Source organism: Malaclemys terrapin, chromosome 13 (assembly GCF_027887155.1).
Source record: "Malaclemys terrapin pileata isolate rMalTer1 chromosome 13, rMalTer1.hap1, whole genome shotgun sequence".
In the NCBI taxonomy this organism is placed as follows: domain Eukaryota; kingdom Metazoa; phylum Chordata; order Testudines; family Emydidae; genus Malaclemys; species Malaclemys terrapin.
This window is the reverse complement of record NC_071517.1, coordinates 6532182-6546852: the sequence shown is the minus strand read 5'-3', so window position 1 is coordinate 6546852 and position 14671 is coordinate 6532182. Positions and strand designations below refer to the sequence as shown.

General features: G+C 50.8%; 1 protein-coding gene across 2 annotated transcripts in view; it reads right to left on the bottom strand.

Annotated features, from left to right (window-relative positions):
* RGS9 (regulator of G protein signaling 9) overlaps nt 1–14671 on the bottom strand; it is a 67762-nt gene that overhangs the window by 9050 nt on the left and 44041 nt on the right. Inside the window, exons 12-17 of one of the 2 annotated variants that reach the window (XM_054048371.1) lie at nt 10842–10955; nt 9811–9926; nt 9184–9271; nt 8348–8486; nt 7368–7453; nt 3805–3922 (exon numbers count right to left, since the gene is read on the bottom strand). In XM_054048371.1, the coding sequence (XP_053904346.1) occupies nt 3805–3922; nt 7368–7453; nt 8348–8486; nt 9184–9271; nt 9811–9926; nt 10842–10955 (661 nt within the window). Of the gene's footprint in view, nt 1–3804; nt 3923–7367; nt 7457–8347; nt 8487–9183; nt 9272–9810; nt 9927–10841; nt 10956–14671 lie in introns of those variants that run through there. The other variant, XM_054048372.1, reaches the window with a different exon arrangement.

Below are 14671 nucleotides of genomic sequence, written 5' to 3'. Positions count from 1 at the left end.
CAATGGACACGAAATCCAATGGCAGATACGGAGTGAAGTTCAATTCATAGCATGCTGAGGGGGATGGCCGATAAATAGGCCTACTCAGAGAAGATGAAGAGCAAGGGGTGAACGCAGCCAGCTACAAATGGAATACACTGTGAGACGGGGCACCAAAAATGAGCTTACTTCTAAGAGTGTTGGTATTTGGTCATGATCTTGCCAATCCTGGGTAGATGTTTCACACTCACAGGGTCTGCCTACGCTGCATCAGAGGTGTGACTGAAGCACATATCGACACAGTGAAACTGCAGCAACGTGGGCTGGTCAGGCCCACCTAGGACCTTGGGTACAGATGCAAGCAGCTAACCCATGCTGCTGCCCCTACTGCTGTGCCTTCCCGGCTGCTGTTGTTGGAGTTAGCTACACCTCTATCTAGTCACACCTCTGATTGCACGGTAGAAATGATGGCTGGGCAGTGTTGGGACTTAGATAAAATCTGGGGAAACCAGTCAATGGAGGTGAGAACTAAAATCGATTCATTAAGCCGACTGACTGGGACCTATTTTATTATTTGTGTTATGACAGCATCTAGGAGCCCCAATTGTGTATCAGGGACCCATTGTGCTAGGTATAGTACAACCTATAGAGAGAATATAGAGCTCACATGGTCCTTGGTTTCCCTTAGCTGTACATAAGCTTACAGGAGATCCCACATTGCCTCAGACTGACCTTGCTAACTGCAGAGTGCCCTCAATAACCATGTCAGTGGAGAGTAGCTGACAGTGCCCAGCACCGTGCAGAACTGACCCTGCCAAGTGTGGGATACGTTTGAGAATGTAGTGCCCGCTCCTGCTCCCACTAAAAGCAATGGGGATAATGCCATTGACTTCAACAGGAGCAAGAGCAGAGCTTTAACGGGCAGGCATCCAAATCAGAGTGAACAAACCAAACACACCACATGTTGTTTCAACTCCTCCGGGAAGACCTAGCTGTCATTATGTTAGCGCAGCTCAGGAGAGCCTCCTGCACCCTAACCAAACGTTAGAAGAGGAGCTCCTCTCATTTTACAGTGATACCAGAATGGGACACAGGGACGGCCAGACTGGATCAGACCAGCAGTCCATCGAGCCCAGTATCCTGTCTCCACTAACAGCCAGTACCAGCTGCTTCAGAGGAAGGTGCAAGAAATCCTGTAGGAGGCAGATGGGGAGTAACCTGTCCCCCAGGAAAGGTTCTTCCTGACCCCTATTAGCTGGAGGCTGGCATATACCCTGATGCATGACCATTTATATCCCTTCCAAAACCCTTGGGGGGGTTAATCATTATTCTTCTAACGCTGCATGTTCCCATTACAACAAAAGTTTGTTCTTACCTGTCAGTTTCTTACCTACCATGCCAAAGGCGGCACTCTAGCATGTTCTGATGTGCACGTTCGGCACATTCTCACCTATGCCCGGGAGGAAACGAGGACTGGACAAATGTAATGGGATCTGACCACAGTTCAGAAAGGGGCTGCAGCAGAAAGGTGACGGTCTAGGCTAGAGTGGGAGCAGAACCTGGCACAATCTGGACTCTCGAGCTAGGATTTTTAAAGGAGCCTAATGGAGTCATGTCATTAATAATGGGATTTGTGTGCCTAACTCCCCTAGGCTGATTGGAACCTGGCTTTTCCTGGGAAGGTCAATGAGGTGCCTCCAAGGACAGGATTCTCTATGCCCACTGTTAGCGCCTGACTGCCGATGGGATTCCAACCTCAGGGGAGGCCTTCGTTGGTCTAACTGACTGGTGAGGGCATCTCTATGGGAGGAGTGGGGGGTAACAGTAAAAGAAAGAAGCAGCCCAGAATAGAAGCAATGCGTGTGAGAGATGGAAGGACTTCCCTTGGCCTCCTCCCTCCCCCCACTGCCCAGGACATTAGGACTGGCTGCTGTCTTGGACACAAAGTCCTGGGTGGAACACAGCTGCACCCGCTCCCATCGACTTGCAAGAGTTTGGCCTGAGAAGGGACCTCACCGAGTGGCCCAAGGTGATAACGGGGAATGTCAGAGGCTCCCCAGCTCACAGCTCCAAACCCTTACATGGTACGGATGGCGTCTCTCTGAAATGCACCACCGCACAGCATGGCGAGAGCCTGATGTGGATGCAGCACAGAACTCCTGAGCAACGGCCGCTGAGCCTGTGACCTTGACAAATGCTCGGGGAGCTGAACTACACTGGCTCCTGAACAAGTGTACTGGCATGGCTCTGCCCCCAGTGCAGAAAGGCTGAAACTCATGTCCAGATAAAGAGGAGAAACTGCTTCTGGGATTCTTCACCTCCACAGCACCTCCACCCTGTTGCCAGCCACATCCTGCTCTCGCTGCCTCCAGTAAAATCATCCCAGCGAGAGCAGTGGATGAGCAAGACCGAAAGGATTAAAACGTTGTCTGAGCCTCAATGTTTGCCCATCCCCCAGCATCCCCTAAATTCTGAAGGAGGAGGAAACTTCTTTACCTTCCGCCCCTGGGTTTTCCACAAATCCCATCGTGTCCTGGTGACCTTGGCTGGTCCAGCCCCAGGGGCTTCCCAGGCAGGTTTGTATCTCCCTGAAATGTGTTTTGTACCTAACTGGAGGGTTTAGGTTTCAGGAAGTAATTTCCACTCCCCATCCCCTCCAAAAAGGAACAGGAGAGTATTTTATTCCACTAGGGGCTGAATAAGCCCTTCTGACCTCTCCCGATCACAGCGGCTTCTGGGCCACAAGCCGGGATGACCACTGGAAGCTGAGGTTTGTTCATTTTTAACAAGGGGAAAGAGCATCGCAGGGCAAAGACAAGACAAGAGCAAGACAGGCTTTGCTAACGGAGCAAGGCACTGCTCTTCCACCCGTCTGTCCTAGCAGGAAGCTGCTCTTCCCTCCAGGTCCATGCATGACTCATTACATGGGTGAGTTCATGAGGGAGAAGGAGAAATCGCTCTCACTGCTAACCACCTCTAGGCTGAGATCTTCAAAGCTGCCTAGGGAATATGGGGGCCCAATTACCATTAAAATGAGTAGGGCATCCAAACCGCCTAGGTGCCTTTGGAAATGTTAACCTTGTTGCTCCCACCAGGCATCCACCCCATCCTTCTGCACAGCAGCTGAGCACAACTGCAGCCTCCATGTGCTCCCTCCTATTGCCACATGGGTGCAAGATGCCCGAAGCAGAGCTGGCCAGCTGCTCAGAGCAGTGCTTGGGGTACTAGCGGTGGGCATGCTCCCACAGCATGCCTGAGAGTGCCAAGAGGTGATGGACCTTCTTGTGCTCTCCCTGGGGTGGGGTGGCTCTGCCCCAGCGGACCCAGAGGACGGGCACAGGAGAAGGAGCTGAGTGCTACGCTGCCTTGGGCATCGTAACAGAATCACGATCCGAGTTCTCTGGGTCGCAGGCAGGGATTTAAGAAGCGGAGAGACACAGATGGGAGTTTTGGATCCCGGGCAGGGTTTGGGGCAGTTATAAAACACCCCTTCCCGGACTTGTAAAAGGAGCACATCGCCTGGGACCCACAATGCGATTCGGACCCAGCCGGCTTTCTGACTCTAGCAGCATTGCCGAGCCTGTGACGTGACATCTGCTGCTAGATGCCATGGCAACCTGCAGGAAAGCAGGTTGCAGGGAGGAAGGGGTCTGGAAAGGTAAAGCAGCACTGACACCTGCAGGCGGGGGGCAGGAATCTCAGGCCCGGCCTTGCCAGCAGCCCCTTGTCTTGTCTTTCCCCGGCTTTGTGCCCTAGACAAGGATCTAGAGCCTACTTAGGAAGCTCCTGCTGGAGCTGGCTCCTACGGTCCAGTTTGCTCATAACCTGGGTAATATCCACATTTGTTGCTGCTTCTTTGGCCTGGGCCTCCTCTTCCTGCTGCCTCAGGACGACGGGGCTGGGGCTGGAGCGGAGGTGACGGCGTGCGAATGGGAAACTGGAACTAAGCACAGAGAGAGAGAGAGAGAAGCAGGGAGTTACTGGGGGACAGAGGCAAAACTGACCAGAAAATGGGTCCCTGTCACCAAAAGCCCAAGGGACCTGCGTGGAGGGAGGGGGGTTGTTAGTGTCCTCCATTTGGAGTAAACGACCTGCTTAACCCAGGGTGCAGAATGCGCTTGCTACAGACTCACATTCCAGACATGGCAGCAGAACCCAGCCCAAGGGCCCGGCCCTGCCACAATTAACTCCCCTTAGCTTCTTCAGGAGCCAGGCTGGGCCCCAGACTCAGTCCCCGATGCTGCAAACGTTTCTGTCTGCGCGTGACTATCGCCCCACCGATGCCAGTGCAGTTCAGCCGCAGGATGCACTGAGCAGACTTTTCCCATGGCATTTCCTGCACCTTCGTCCTCCCGGCCCGTTTTCACGCCGCCCAGATGTCCGTTGTTATGAAATTTCATACCAGCAGTAACGTGATGGTGAGATTGTGCAGGATTAAGACACGTCATGTAAACCCCTTAGCTGGGAAAGGCTCCACAGTGCCATGAAGACGTCATGAAAATGGGACCGGGTTTGAATCGGCCAAACGGCTCAAATGTCACGGATTTCAAATTATGCTGGGAATATTTTGTCCAGCTCTATCAATGAGGGCCCAGTTCTGGCACCGGTAATCACTCTGAGTTCACACTGAAATCAGTGGAACTATCTGCACAGGAAGGTCTGACTTATCACGAATAAAGGTGGCAGAATCTGTCCCTAACCAAGGAAAATGGCTGTAAAATAGTAGCAAGCCCCCTCTCCTGTCTCATTTAGAATCTCTTAGAGAGGACACTGGATACAGAAACATCTAAATTCCGACACCACCCCAAGTCCAACAATAACCCCCAAATTTCCCTTGGCTGGTGCCAATTATTCCAAAGTAACAGATGTGTTTTCGATACACAGCAAATAACACAGCAATTCGCTGAGCAAGAAGCGCCTGGGCTGAAATCCCTGAGCATCCAGATGGCCCCAGGTAGAGAAGAAATACCAATTACAGAAACAGCCCATTCAATTAAATCCCTGAGGCTATGCATTAGATGTGCGTGTGGGCTCCTGTCACAGCGTCTGAACAAAGGCGGTGCATGTATGAGATAACATATGATGCTGATACTGGACACTTTGATCGCATCTTTCAGCTAAGGATCTCAAGGCGCTTTCAAACAGCAGCTGGTTATGAATTCTACCAGCCCTAGGAGACAGGTGACATAATACCCATTTCACAGAAGGATATGTTGAGATACAGAAAGACAAAGAACCTGATTTGTAAACGTGCATTAGTGCACGCGCCATTTCCACCACTGTGCCAATTAGGCAAATGCATGTGCAAAGTAAGAGGTGTATGGAGTGTGCACATTTTAAAAGCAAACATGGTCTCAGTGAATGGACTGAAGCCACACAAATCAGTTGCAGAGACAGCAGAACAAAAGCGTCCTTGCTCCTAGTCCCAGATATGGGCATAGCAAACTAGCCCTTCATTATACACATCAGAAGGTAACTAACACTGAGCCTGAACCATTGAGGTCAATGGGAGTTGTGCCACTGACCTCAATGGGATTAGGATCAGAGCCATTATGTCCTTAATCATCAAACATGTGCTAGAAGGGATGGGAATGATGGGTGAGATTTTTACAAGTGCTCTCAACATTGGCTAACTGCTAGTGACGTCAGTGGGCACTTCACCATTGACTTCAAGGGGCAGTTATTAGTGTTTCTCAACAAACGGTCCGTGGACCGGCGCTGGTCCTTGAGATCTCTCTGACACAGCTTAGGAAGGCAGCAAGCCAGTCCCTGGTATCAGAAAGGTGGAGAAACACCATTAGACCAATGCTCAAACCCTGCCCTAAACGCTTGCTGTAGTGAAATGCACTGCCTGTTTGGCTGCAAATTACTTCCCTCCCTTCCTGAGCAGTTTCACCTAACACCACTCTGAGCAGACCTAGAGCAAGGCTCCTCTCTAACCTCTACTTGCAAGGCATATCGGGCTCTGACGGCCCTCTTTGGCTGTTTAAACAGGAGCTTCCATGTCCTCTGTGACGCACAGATCTCTCTCTCTCTCCACTTCCTTTGCTTTTCCGTGATGGAACCATTATCAACAACAATGAAAACAAGTATCAGATAAGCAGCCTTTGATGTGTTTTTCTCTCTCAGCATATGCTGGATGCTGTCTGAAGTGTGAATATTACATCCCGGGAGCAGCTAGCTGCAAACATGAATGCATTTGCCAGAATTACAAGCGACCTCTCCAGGATGCGCGGCACGGCAGCAAGACAGTGGTGGCAGCTGGGCGTGTTACGGAGCTGCACGTTGCATCTGCTGAGGTGGGGAGGGAGGGAATTCTGATCAATTATCATCTACTATTGCAGTAGTATCTGGAAGAGCCCTGGACCAGGATTCTGCACAGCTTGGTAAGGCCCAAGAACCAATCGAGTGCTGGTGTCTCTGCAGAGAAAACACAATCTCCTGACAGGGATCCCAACGTCCCTGAAGCCTGGGGTAATCTGGCATCTGTATCTGATCCTCAATGGCCGTAACACGACCTGCCCTTGGGAGTGGTGGCCCCCAGTAACAACCTCATCCAGAGCCCATTGAAGTTAGCAGGAGTCTTTCCATTGACTTCAATGGGCTTTGCATCAGGCCCTATGAGAGCAGAGCTTGTGAGACCCCCTCCTCCTTACTTGCTGGGTTATGGGCTGTCAGGGGCACAGAGAGGCGCTCCCTGTTCCAGAGGCAGCCGCCACCCCTTTTGGCTCGGACATGGCAAGTTTGGCCTGATGAGACGACTGTACTTAAACCAGGCTGCCTGAAGTCCCTGAAACTGCTGCGCCAGCGGATACGAGAAGCCAGCATTTGATCTGGAAACAGTCTTGTGGAGCCGGATTTTCCAGTGCCTGGCACCTTGTGCCAGCGTTCCTTCCCACCAGTGCAAAAGGGAGTGTCGGACACGATGACTCTGCTCTGCTTTGCACTGGTGTAAACAGCTATCCGAGTGCAGGGCTGTGAGCGCTAACACCACAGAAATGCCAAGTGCCACGGAGCAGAACATAGTTACCCCATCTTGCCTTAAAACCCAGAGGGCTTTGGATGGGATCACTTTAACCCTGCGTAGGTTCTCTCAGGCCTGATGTACAGCACCCCTCTGGGGGCGGGTAATTATTAGCTCCACAGTCACAGCCTTTGCATGCAGCCGCAATAGACAAAAAAGGATTTAGCACTTGCCAGATAGGCTCTGAACTGCACACAAGCCGTTTCCATGGGGTTCACACACCAACAGGGTAATCAGCAAGACTTAAAGCCACTTTAATTAAACAAATGTCTAAATCACAGTCATTTCGCTGACACTCAGGCTCTTTGTATCCCCAGTACAATCAAAAAGCACATAACCCACAATTACACCCCAATTTACTTGCCTTTTTTTCACTGTCTCTTGGGGCACAATGGCCTTGGCCAACATCTCCTTGTATATTGGAGACTTTAAATAGCGACCGTAAGAGTCCTACTGGGGGAAAAAGGGAAACCGGTAGTTATGGATTGCAAACAGCCTAATTAAAATCATCTTTGAGTGCAGCCGCTCCGGAGCCAATGAGGCTGAGAAATTGGAAGTCTGGCCCAGCAGATCTTATTCATTAAAACCAGCAGCTTCTCATCCAACAGGAAAGTCCCCGATGTAGAATTCAGAACGAAAAGGGGATTGATGAGCCTAGCTCAAGACAAAGGTCTTTTAGGCTACGTCTACACTGCAATAAAAAGCCCACTGCCCCGAGTCGCAGAGCCCGGGTCCACAGACACAGGCTCACAGGGCTTGGCTGCAGGGCTAAAAATAGACGTTCGGGCTTGGCCTGGAGCCTGGGCTCTGAGTCCCACCCCTCTCGTGGGGTTTCAGAGCCTGGGCTCCAACCCAAGCCCGAACGTCTACACTGCCGTTTTTAGCCCTCCAGCCCGAACCCCACCAGCCTGGGTCAGCTGACCTGGGCCAGCCAGGGCTCCTTTACTGCAGTGTAGATTTCCCCTCACTGTCATGGCAGTGTACTTCAAGATCCGGATTTGCCCTTAAGTTCCTTTAGGCTTCTCCATACAAATGTGCATCCTACCTCATGCTGACTTGATCTAGGATGCAAAATGATAGATACCGAATAGGGTGGGCATCTATAACTCCAGAGTTAAGATTCAAATTCGGGACTTCCTAGCTCATAGCCCTGAGTTCTATCCACTAACTAGAGCATGTTGCCTTATAATGGCATGGCATGTACCATTTCTTTCCCACTGCAGGGCAGCAAGTTGTCACCTTTCAAATAGGGGTCACTTGGGAGCGCCAGCAGCCAGCATGCGGAGACACGGAAAGGCACAGACAAGCTGGGATGCCTTCCGGATTTGTAAGCAATTGACAAACCTTTTTCATGAGCATATAAATATGAGTCTGAGCAGCATCTAAAACGTAGCGATGAGGGTGCTTGAGACCTTTGACTGTGATGCCCATCGTTGTGCCATCAATGTTAATCCAGCGCCTTGCCCCTGGAGCCAGGAAGAGTCTGAAACCAGAAACAGTCAATTTCATGAGGTGAGAACTTCCATGGATGGAACGAAAAGTGTTCCAACTGCCAGCCAGAATTAACCCCTGGTTCTTGGTCATACCGTAGGGTAGTAAACCTCCCTTTTGCCAGAATGACCACCTCAGGCACCACCTACAATCACATGCTTTGATGCCACAATTTACAGTATTAACAGTATTTTGCACTCAGGACCTGCTCCAAAACCCAATGTGGGTCTTTCCATAGACTTCAATGGGCTTTGGGTTAGCCTCTCATCCAGAAAGCTCCAAGCGCTTTCACAAGCATTAATTAATGATGCCTCATAACACTAATGAGAAGTATGGACCATCCCCATTCTCCCGACCGGATAGAGGAGGCTGAACATCACAGAATAAGACTTAGGCAAAACCCAGAGCTTTGTCTCCCAGCAAGACTCACCCTCTCCCTTGTATGAATCATTGGGTGGATAGGGGAAGGGGGAAGTTGCTTTATAATAAAACGTTTGTTTTCTTTATCTAAAGGGGCTTCCTTCCTCCAGTAGGACTATCCCACATGCGTGCTTCATGCCAGCTCCCAAAGGAAATCCTGGCAGATACACAGCAATCCACTTTTCCTAGAGGAGAGCAACACAAGACAAGGATGGGGATGGCGACACATCAGGAAGATGGACTGAAAACCAAGGCGTCCGAACACTCACTTGTAAATTTCTTCTGCTTTTTCTTTGACCTTGGATTGGTCTCCATACTTCAGGTCCTCACAGGCTTCCCAGAACCCCAGGTTCTCTCCTGAATAATGAGGGATCAGTGACAAGGGTGGGAGAGGGACAAAGAAAATGACGGCTGAGTGAAATAAAAACCCTCAGTTGAATTCACTTGATTCAATATTTGTTAGCCGTGCGCCTGAAACTCTCCGATTATGACAGTCACCCTGAGGCCTTCTGTTTAGCGTAGGCTTTTTGATGGCTCTCTGCACAAGGATGAATTTCACCCTAAGTGCATATAAAATTGACATGTGCGATTTCTTATTAGCATCAGTTGATTTGTAGGTGCTCTGGCAACAAACCAGCTCACTCTGCAGAGTGGGTTCTTTGCTGTTGCATTTTATGTCCTCTGCCACTAGATGGTATTGCATGCACTGACTCCACAGCCTGTCTCCCCAACCATCAACGTCACTTCTTAAGCCTTCCCATTTTTGTCTCAGATCACTGCCCCTATTATAAGGTAATGGCTTTCTAAAAATACCCCGTCAGCTGCCACGGTGTGTTGTAAATATGCTGTAGTGATGCTGAGAAGGTGATGGGGGAGGGACAGGAACACAGACCCACCACTGAATTCTTTCTTCAGGAACAGCTGGAAGTTCTGCCGGCCTTTCGGGTCCCTCATCAGCTCGTTAAAATTAAAGGCCCATCGCTCCACGCGCATCCTGGTAGGGATTTCCACTCTGCAAAGGTTTGAGCACAAACACCACCGTTTCCCTTGGAGTCAGCTCACTGCTCGCTGCGGGATTGGGCATATTAATTAAAAACAGAACGCCCTTCGCTGGAGTGCCAAGAGATTTCCCAGCGCCGTCTGCTTTCCAGTCCGCTGTAATGAGCTCCTGAGATCAGCCGACTAGGTAAGTGGCAATTAAACAACCTTCTGCACTGTGGGATCAGGAATGACAGTCAGAGGGGCCGATTCTGCTCTGATTTACACCAGTTCTATACTGGTGCCACACCACTGGCTTGCTCCTGCTGATTTACATTGGCGTGAGGTTAGAATCCAACACAAAACATCCATCTGGAGGCTGCAGTGGCCGGGGGCCATTGCATCCCGTCAGCAACACAACAGAGCGGTGTACCCAGTCTAACTGGCCAGTTCATGTGTGCACTTGCAGTGGAATAGATCCGTTAGGGGACACACTGTCTGGGGCTGATGCTTCAGGCCTTAGGCAGGGAAATCTCTTGCTGAACTTTTGCCTGCCCAGGACTGGGGTCCACACCTATAACTTAGCTAAGGATGCTCCCTTGCTCACAATTGGCCACATTCTGCTCTCGGGTGAATGGGGGAGCCCCTCCCACTCATCCAAGAGCAGAATTAGGCCCAGAGGCATGGTATGAATTTATGAACTCCCACGCCATTAAGGAAGACTACACTTAAAGAGAAGGCAGATGATACTGCAAGTACAGACGTCAACACTGCCCAGGGACCACTGACCTTTCCACGGTCAAGCTACGTCACATGCGAAGAATAGGAAAGCATCGCCACTTATCACAGGAGAGTGGATATCATGAGTAGGTCAATGCTTCTTTTATTTCAATATCCCGCAACGTAAAAGCTTTGTAAGCCACAAGTTGGTGGGAGAGTAAATACATACAGCTTTGCATTGAGCTCCCAGAACTCAGAGTCATCAGTTATCCAGGGGTTGCTGGGGAGGCATCCAGACATGATGGGATCATTGGAGAGAAACTGTTCACTGTACTTCACAAGCCTGAAAATAATTCAGATGAAACCAAGATCATAGAATCCTAGAATATCAGGGTTGGAAGGGACCTCAGGAGGTCATCTAGTCCAACCCTCTGCTCAAAGCAGGACCAGATGATCGGCTGCAGGCAGCACTTCAACCAACATGTTTATAAACCTAAGGAAATTATTACACGGAGCTTGGACCTCTTCCTAAGTGCATGTATAATGGGGCCCGGATTCTGAATGGGACCTCTGGGTACTAATGCAATGCGAATAATAATTAATAAGAACAATGAATCTTTTCCCATCCAGCCACAACACGCAACAAAAACACTCACCAAATGCAGGCCTGTATGTTGTCTTTCAATAGTGGCCAGTAATCTTGGGGAGAGCCCAGTGTTTGGGAGCTGAACTTAAGACACACCCAAGGTCACACAGTGACTTCAGAAGCAGAGCGAGGAATAGATTCCCTCACAGTATGGTTGATGCTTGGATATGAGAGGAAGGGAGCAGACAGAAAGGAAAACGGATGTTGCAGGAACCTGAACTGGGATCCAGACAACCTGACTGATGGACTTTGGGGACAACTTCAAGAAGGACCTTGAGCAGCTGCCTTACAAAAATGGCATCTTTTTAATTTTGCTGCAGTGGGTTCCCTCCCGGGGCTGTCCTGTCCAGCAGCCTGTCTGAGTGACCCTTGGGTAGATGGGACATGGCTGAGCATGCCCCAGCTGGCTATCACGTTCCTCTCCACTGTATAGCTCATTACTCCGCAGAGCACTTTGAGCTGTTTTATGTATGAAGCCAAAGTCTCTTCTGCTCTAGTAGGAGCAAAGCAGAGAAATATTTAATGTCCCACCTCCAATTCAGGGGCCGGCCAGACTTGTAATTACAACCAATTTCATTAACACGCTGTGAACGTTTTTTTTCCCCTTCTTCACTTTTGAAAAATTCATCGGGTTTCTGTGTTTAAAATTCATCCCAGGCTACGCTGCTCTCACGTGTTCAAAGCTGGGTGCGTGCTGTCCACAGCAGTGATGCTAACAGATATCTTGGCACAGGTCCTATAACTATACAAGGCTGCTACACAAAGCATATTGTGGGTTTGACACCAGCACACTTGATACTATTGTCTCAGTGGAAATGCTAAGGCATTCAGCGCGCGCATCATTCAGTCCAAGCCATATATTCTAATCGAGCTGCAAATCTAAACCCGTCAGCTCAGGTTACAGTGCATTTCCAGCTCCTCCTGCATTAATAAAGCACTGTGATGTGTGCATACCGTCTGGAGACTGATCCTGCTCTAACCAATAAGGATTAGAGTCAGGCCTGATCTCTGAGATTGGCTCAAGGTCCACATTTCCTCAAAGCTGAGGGAAGCTTGGCTCTAGGGACTGGGTTTGACCCAGTATAGAGACAGGGCTAGTCACTCTTGTGTGAAGAGTTTCATCAGCAAATGTTAGCTAATTAAGTATCACAACACCCCTGGGAGGTAGGCAAGTGCCCTCAGCTTCAGTTCACAGACTGGGAAACGGAGGCACAGAGAGGTGTATGTGGCCTGCCCAAGGCCACAGAGGGGAGACAGAAGCAGAGGCAGGCACAGAACAAGAACTCCTGACTCCTTTCCCCCATTATAACCACTAGCCCTCCCAGACCTTCCTCAAGAATGTACCATTTCACACCCACCTGGGGAAATCCACTCCCAGGTAACATGGCCAGTACCAGGTGGATTGCAGGGTGGGGGAAAAGAATCCTCTCCAGAGGGCATGGAGCAGCCGTACAGCCAATGCATGGAGATTGCTTCAGTCCAATGATAGGAACGGTGGCTTCCACGTGTGAAGGTCATGGGGATAGGGCTCCGGACCCTGCTGTCCTTCCCTGTCTTTCTCCATACCCATGCACTGCTGGGTAAGAGGTGCACAGCCTCCCAAATCCTCAGGGCTGCACCAGTCCCAAAGCCTGAATGCTCTCCACGCCCCCAGGAGAAGGCAGGACTTGTCTGTGTGCAATTCCAAATACTATCCCACTATGACACATCACTGTCACCGTCCCCTCGCACTTTTGGTTGATTGATTCTCTGGCCTGTGTTAGGCAGGAGGTCAGACTAGATGATCAAAAATGGTCTCTTCCCTCCTTAAAATGTATGGAACTCCCAGGCCCACAACTGCCCCTGTCCCAGCATTGCCAATCCCAAGCACTCAAAATTCCTGAGTGATGAGCCCCTACGCCACATCATGAGATTGGTTTAAACTCATGAATGTTTAAATATCCTGTAATACATTTGGGGGGAAAGGGAGTTGCCTTCTGGGTTTTGGGCCTCTAGAGGTCACATTCTCAGGTTTTCCTCCACAACCATGAGGGACAGAAACTTCTGGGGGTCTTTTAAATGAAAACTGGGATAGTCTGATGTCATCACATGACTCCAAGAGCTGGAGCTTTAAGACAAAACACCAAATTTTACAAGACTTGCAGTAAAATCGTAAGAGAGGATGGCACTATCTGCAAAACAGCTGGCAGGGCTTGATGTGCCTGGACTAGACTCCAACGTAACTGTCCAGCACATGCAAACCTCTGCGAGAAAATAAGTGACCTATGTCTGAGGTTGGCCATCATCATCTCCATGGCAAATGCCAAATGGATGTGACCTCTTTGCCAATCAAGCACTACCCACATCAAATCTAGCTAGGTCCTTATGAAGGTCTGGCTGGATGTTCAGTCAGTGTCTATCACTGGAGATCTTATGCCATCTAAGCTTCCAGTGCCCAGGTCACGTAGCAGCAGTGCTTGGTAAACACGCTTTGTAATTCGTTGGTCTCCCATCCCTGAGAGCACGGCAGGTAACTGGCATGATCAGAGATCTGTTTGGGAAAGACCCCAATGGAGAGCAGGGCTGCCCAGAGGATTCAGGGGGCCTGGGGTCTTCGGTGGCAGGGGGCTCCCGCCGCCGAATTGCCGCCGAAGACCCGGCACTTTGGTGGCAGGTCCCGGGGTGGGAGGACCCCCCCAGCCGTGGGTCTTCAGGGCACTTTGGCGGCGGGTCCCAGGGCAGAAGGACCCCCCACCGCCGAACTGCAGCCGAAGATCCAGAGCGGAAGAAGCTCCAGGGGCCCGGGCCCTGTGAGAGTTTTCCGGGGTCCCCGGAGTGAGTGAAGGACCCCGCTCCAGGGGCCCCAAAAAACTCTTGTGGGGGCCCCTGCGGGGCCCGGGGCCTGGGGCAAATTGCCCCACTTGCCCCCCCCCCGGGCGGCCCTGATGGGGAGTGAGGACAGTCTGTCACTCAGCCTACCGTGAGGACTAGCCTTCAGCCACCACTTTTAACAATGTGGGACAACCAGGGTATGTGTCCGTGGCACCGAGTCAACAGACTCAGGCTCTGGGGGCTCATGCTACCACGCTGAAAAAAGCCGTGTAGACGTCGTGGCTCAGGCTGTGAAGCCCATTCCCCTCCTTAGGCTTCAAAGCCCGAGCTCCAGCCTCAGCCTCAACCTCTAAGCGCTGTCCACACAACTATTTAGAGAGCGCCAGTATGAGCCCCGCAACCCCCAGTCTGTGGGCCCGGGCTGGGAGGCTTGGGCAGTGGAGACGCGCCCCCAAGCGACTTCATTCACCGCATTCTGCAGAACACCCACTGACACCCAGCTGATGGTGGCAAAGCGGGTGGTGGAGGGGAAGTGTCCATCCCCATTGGTCACTTAGCCCGCTACAGCAAACAGATACAAGACAGAGACACAGCAAAGCAGC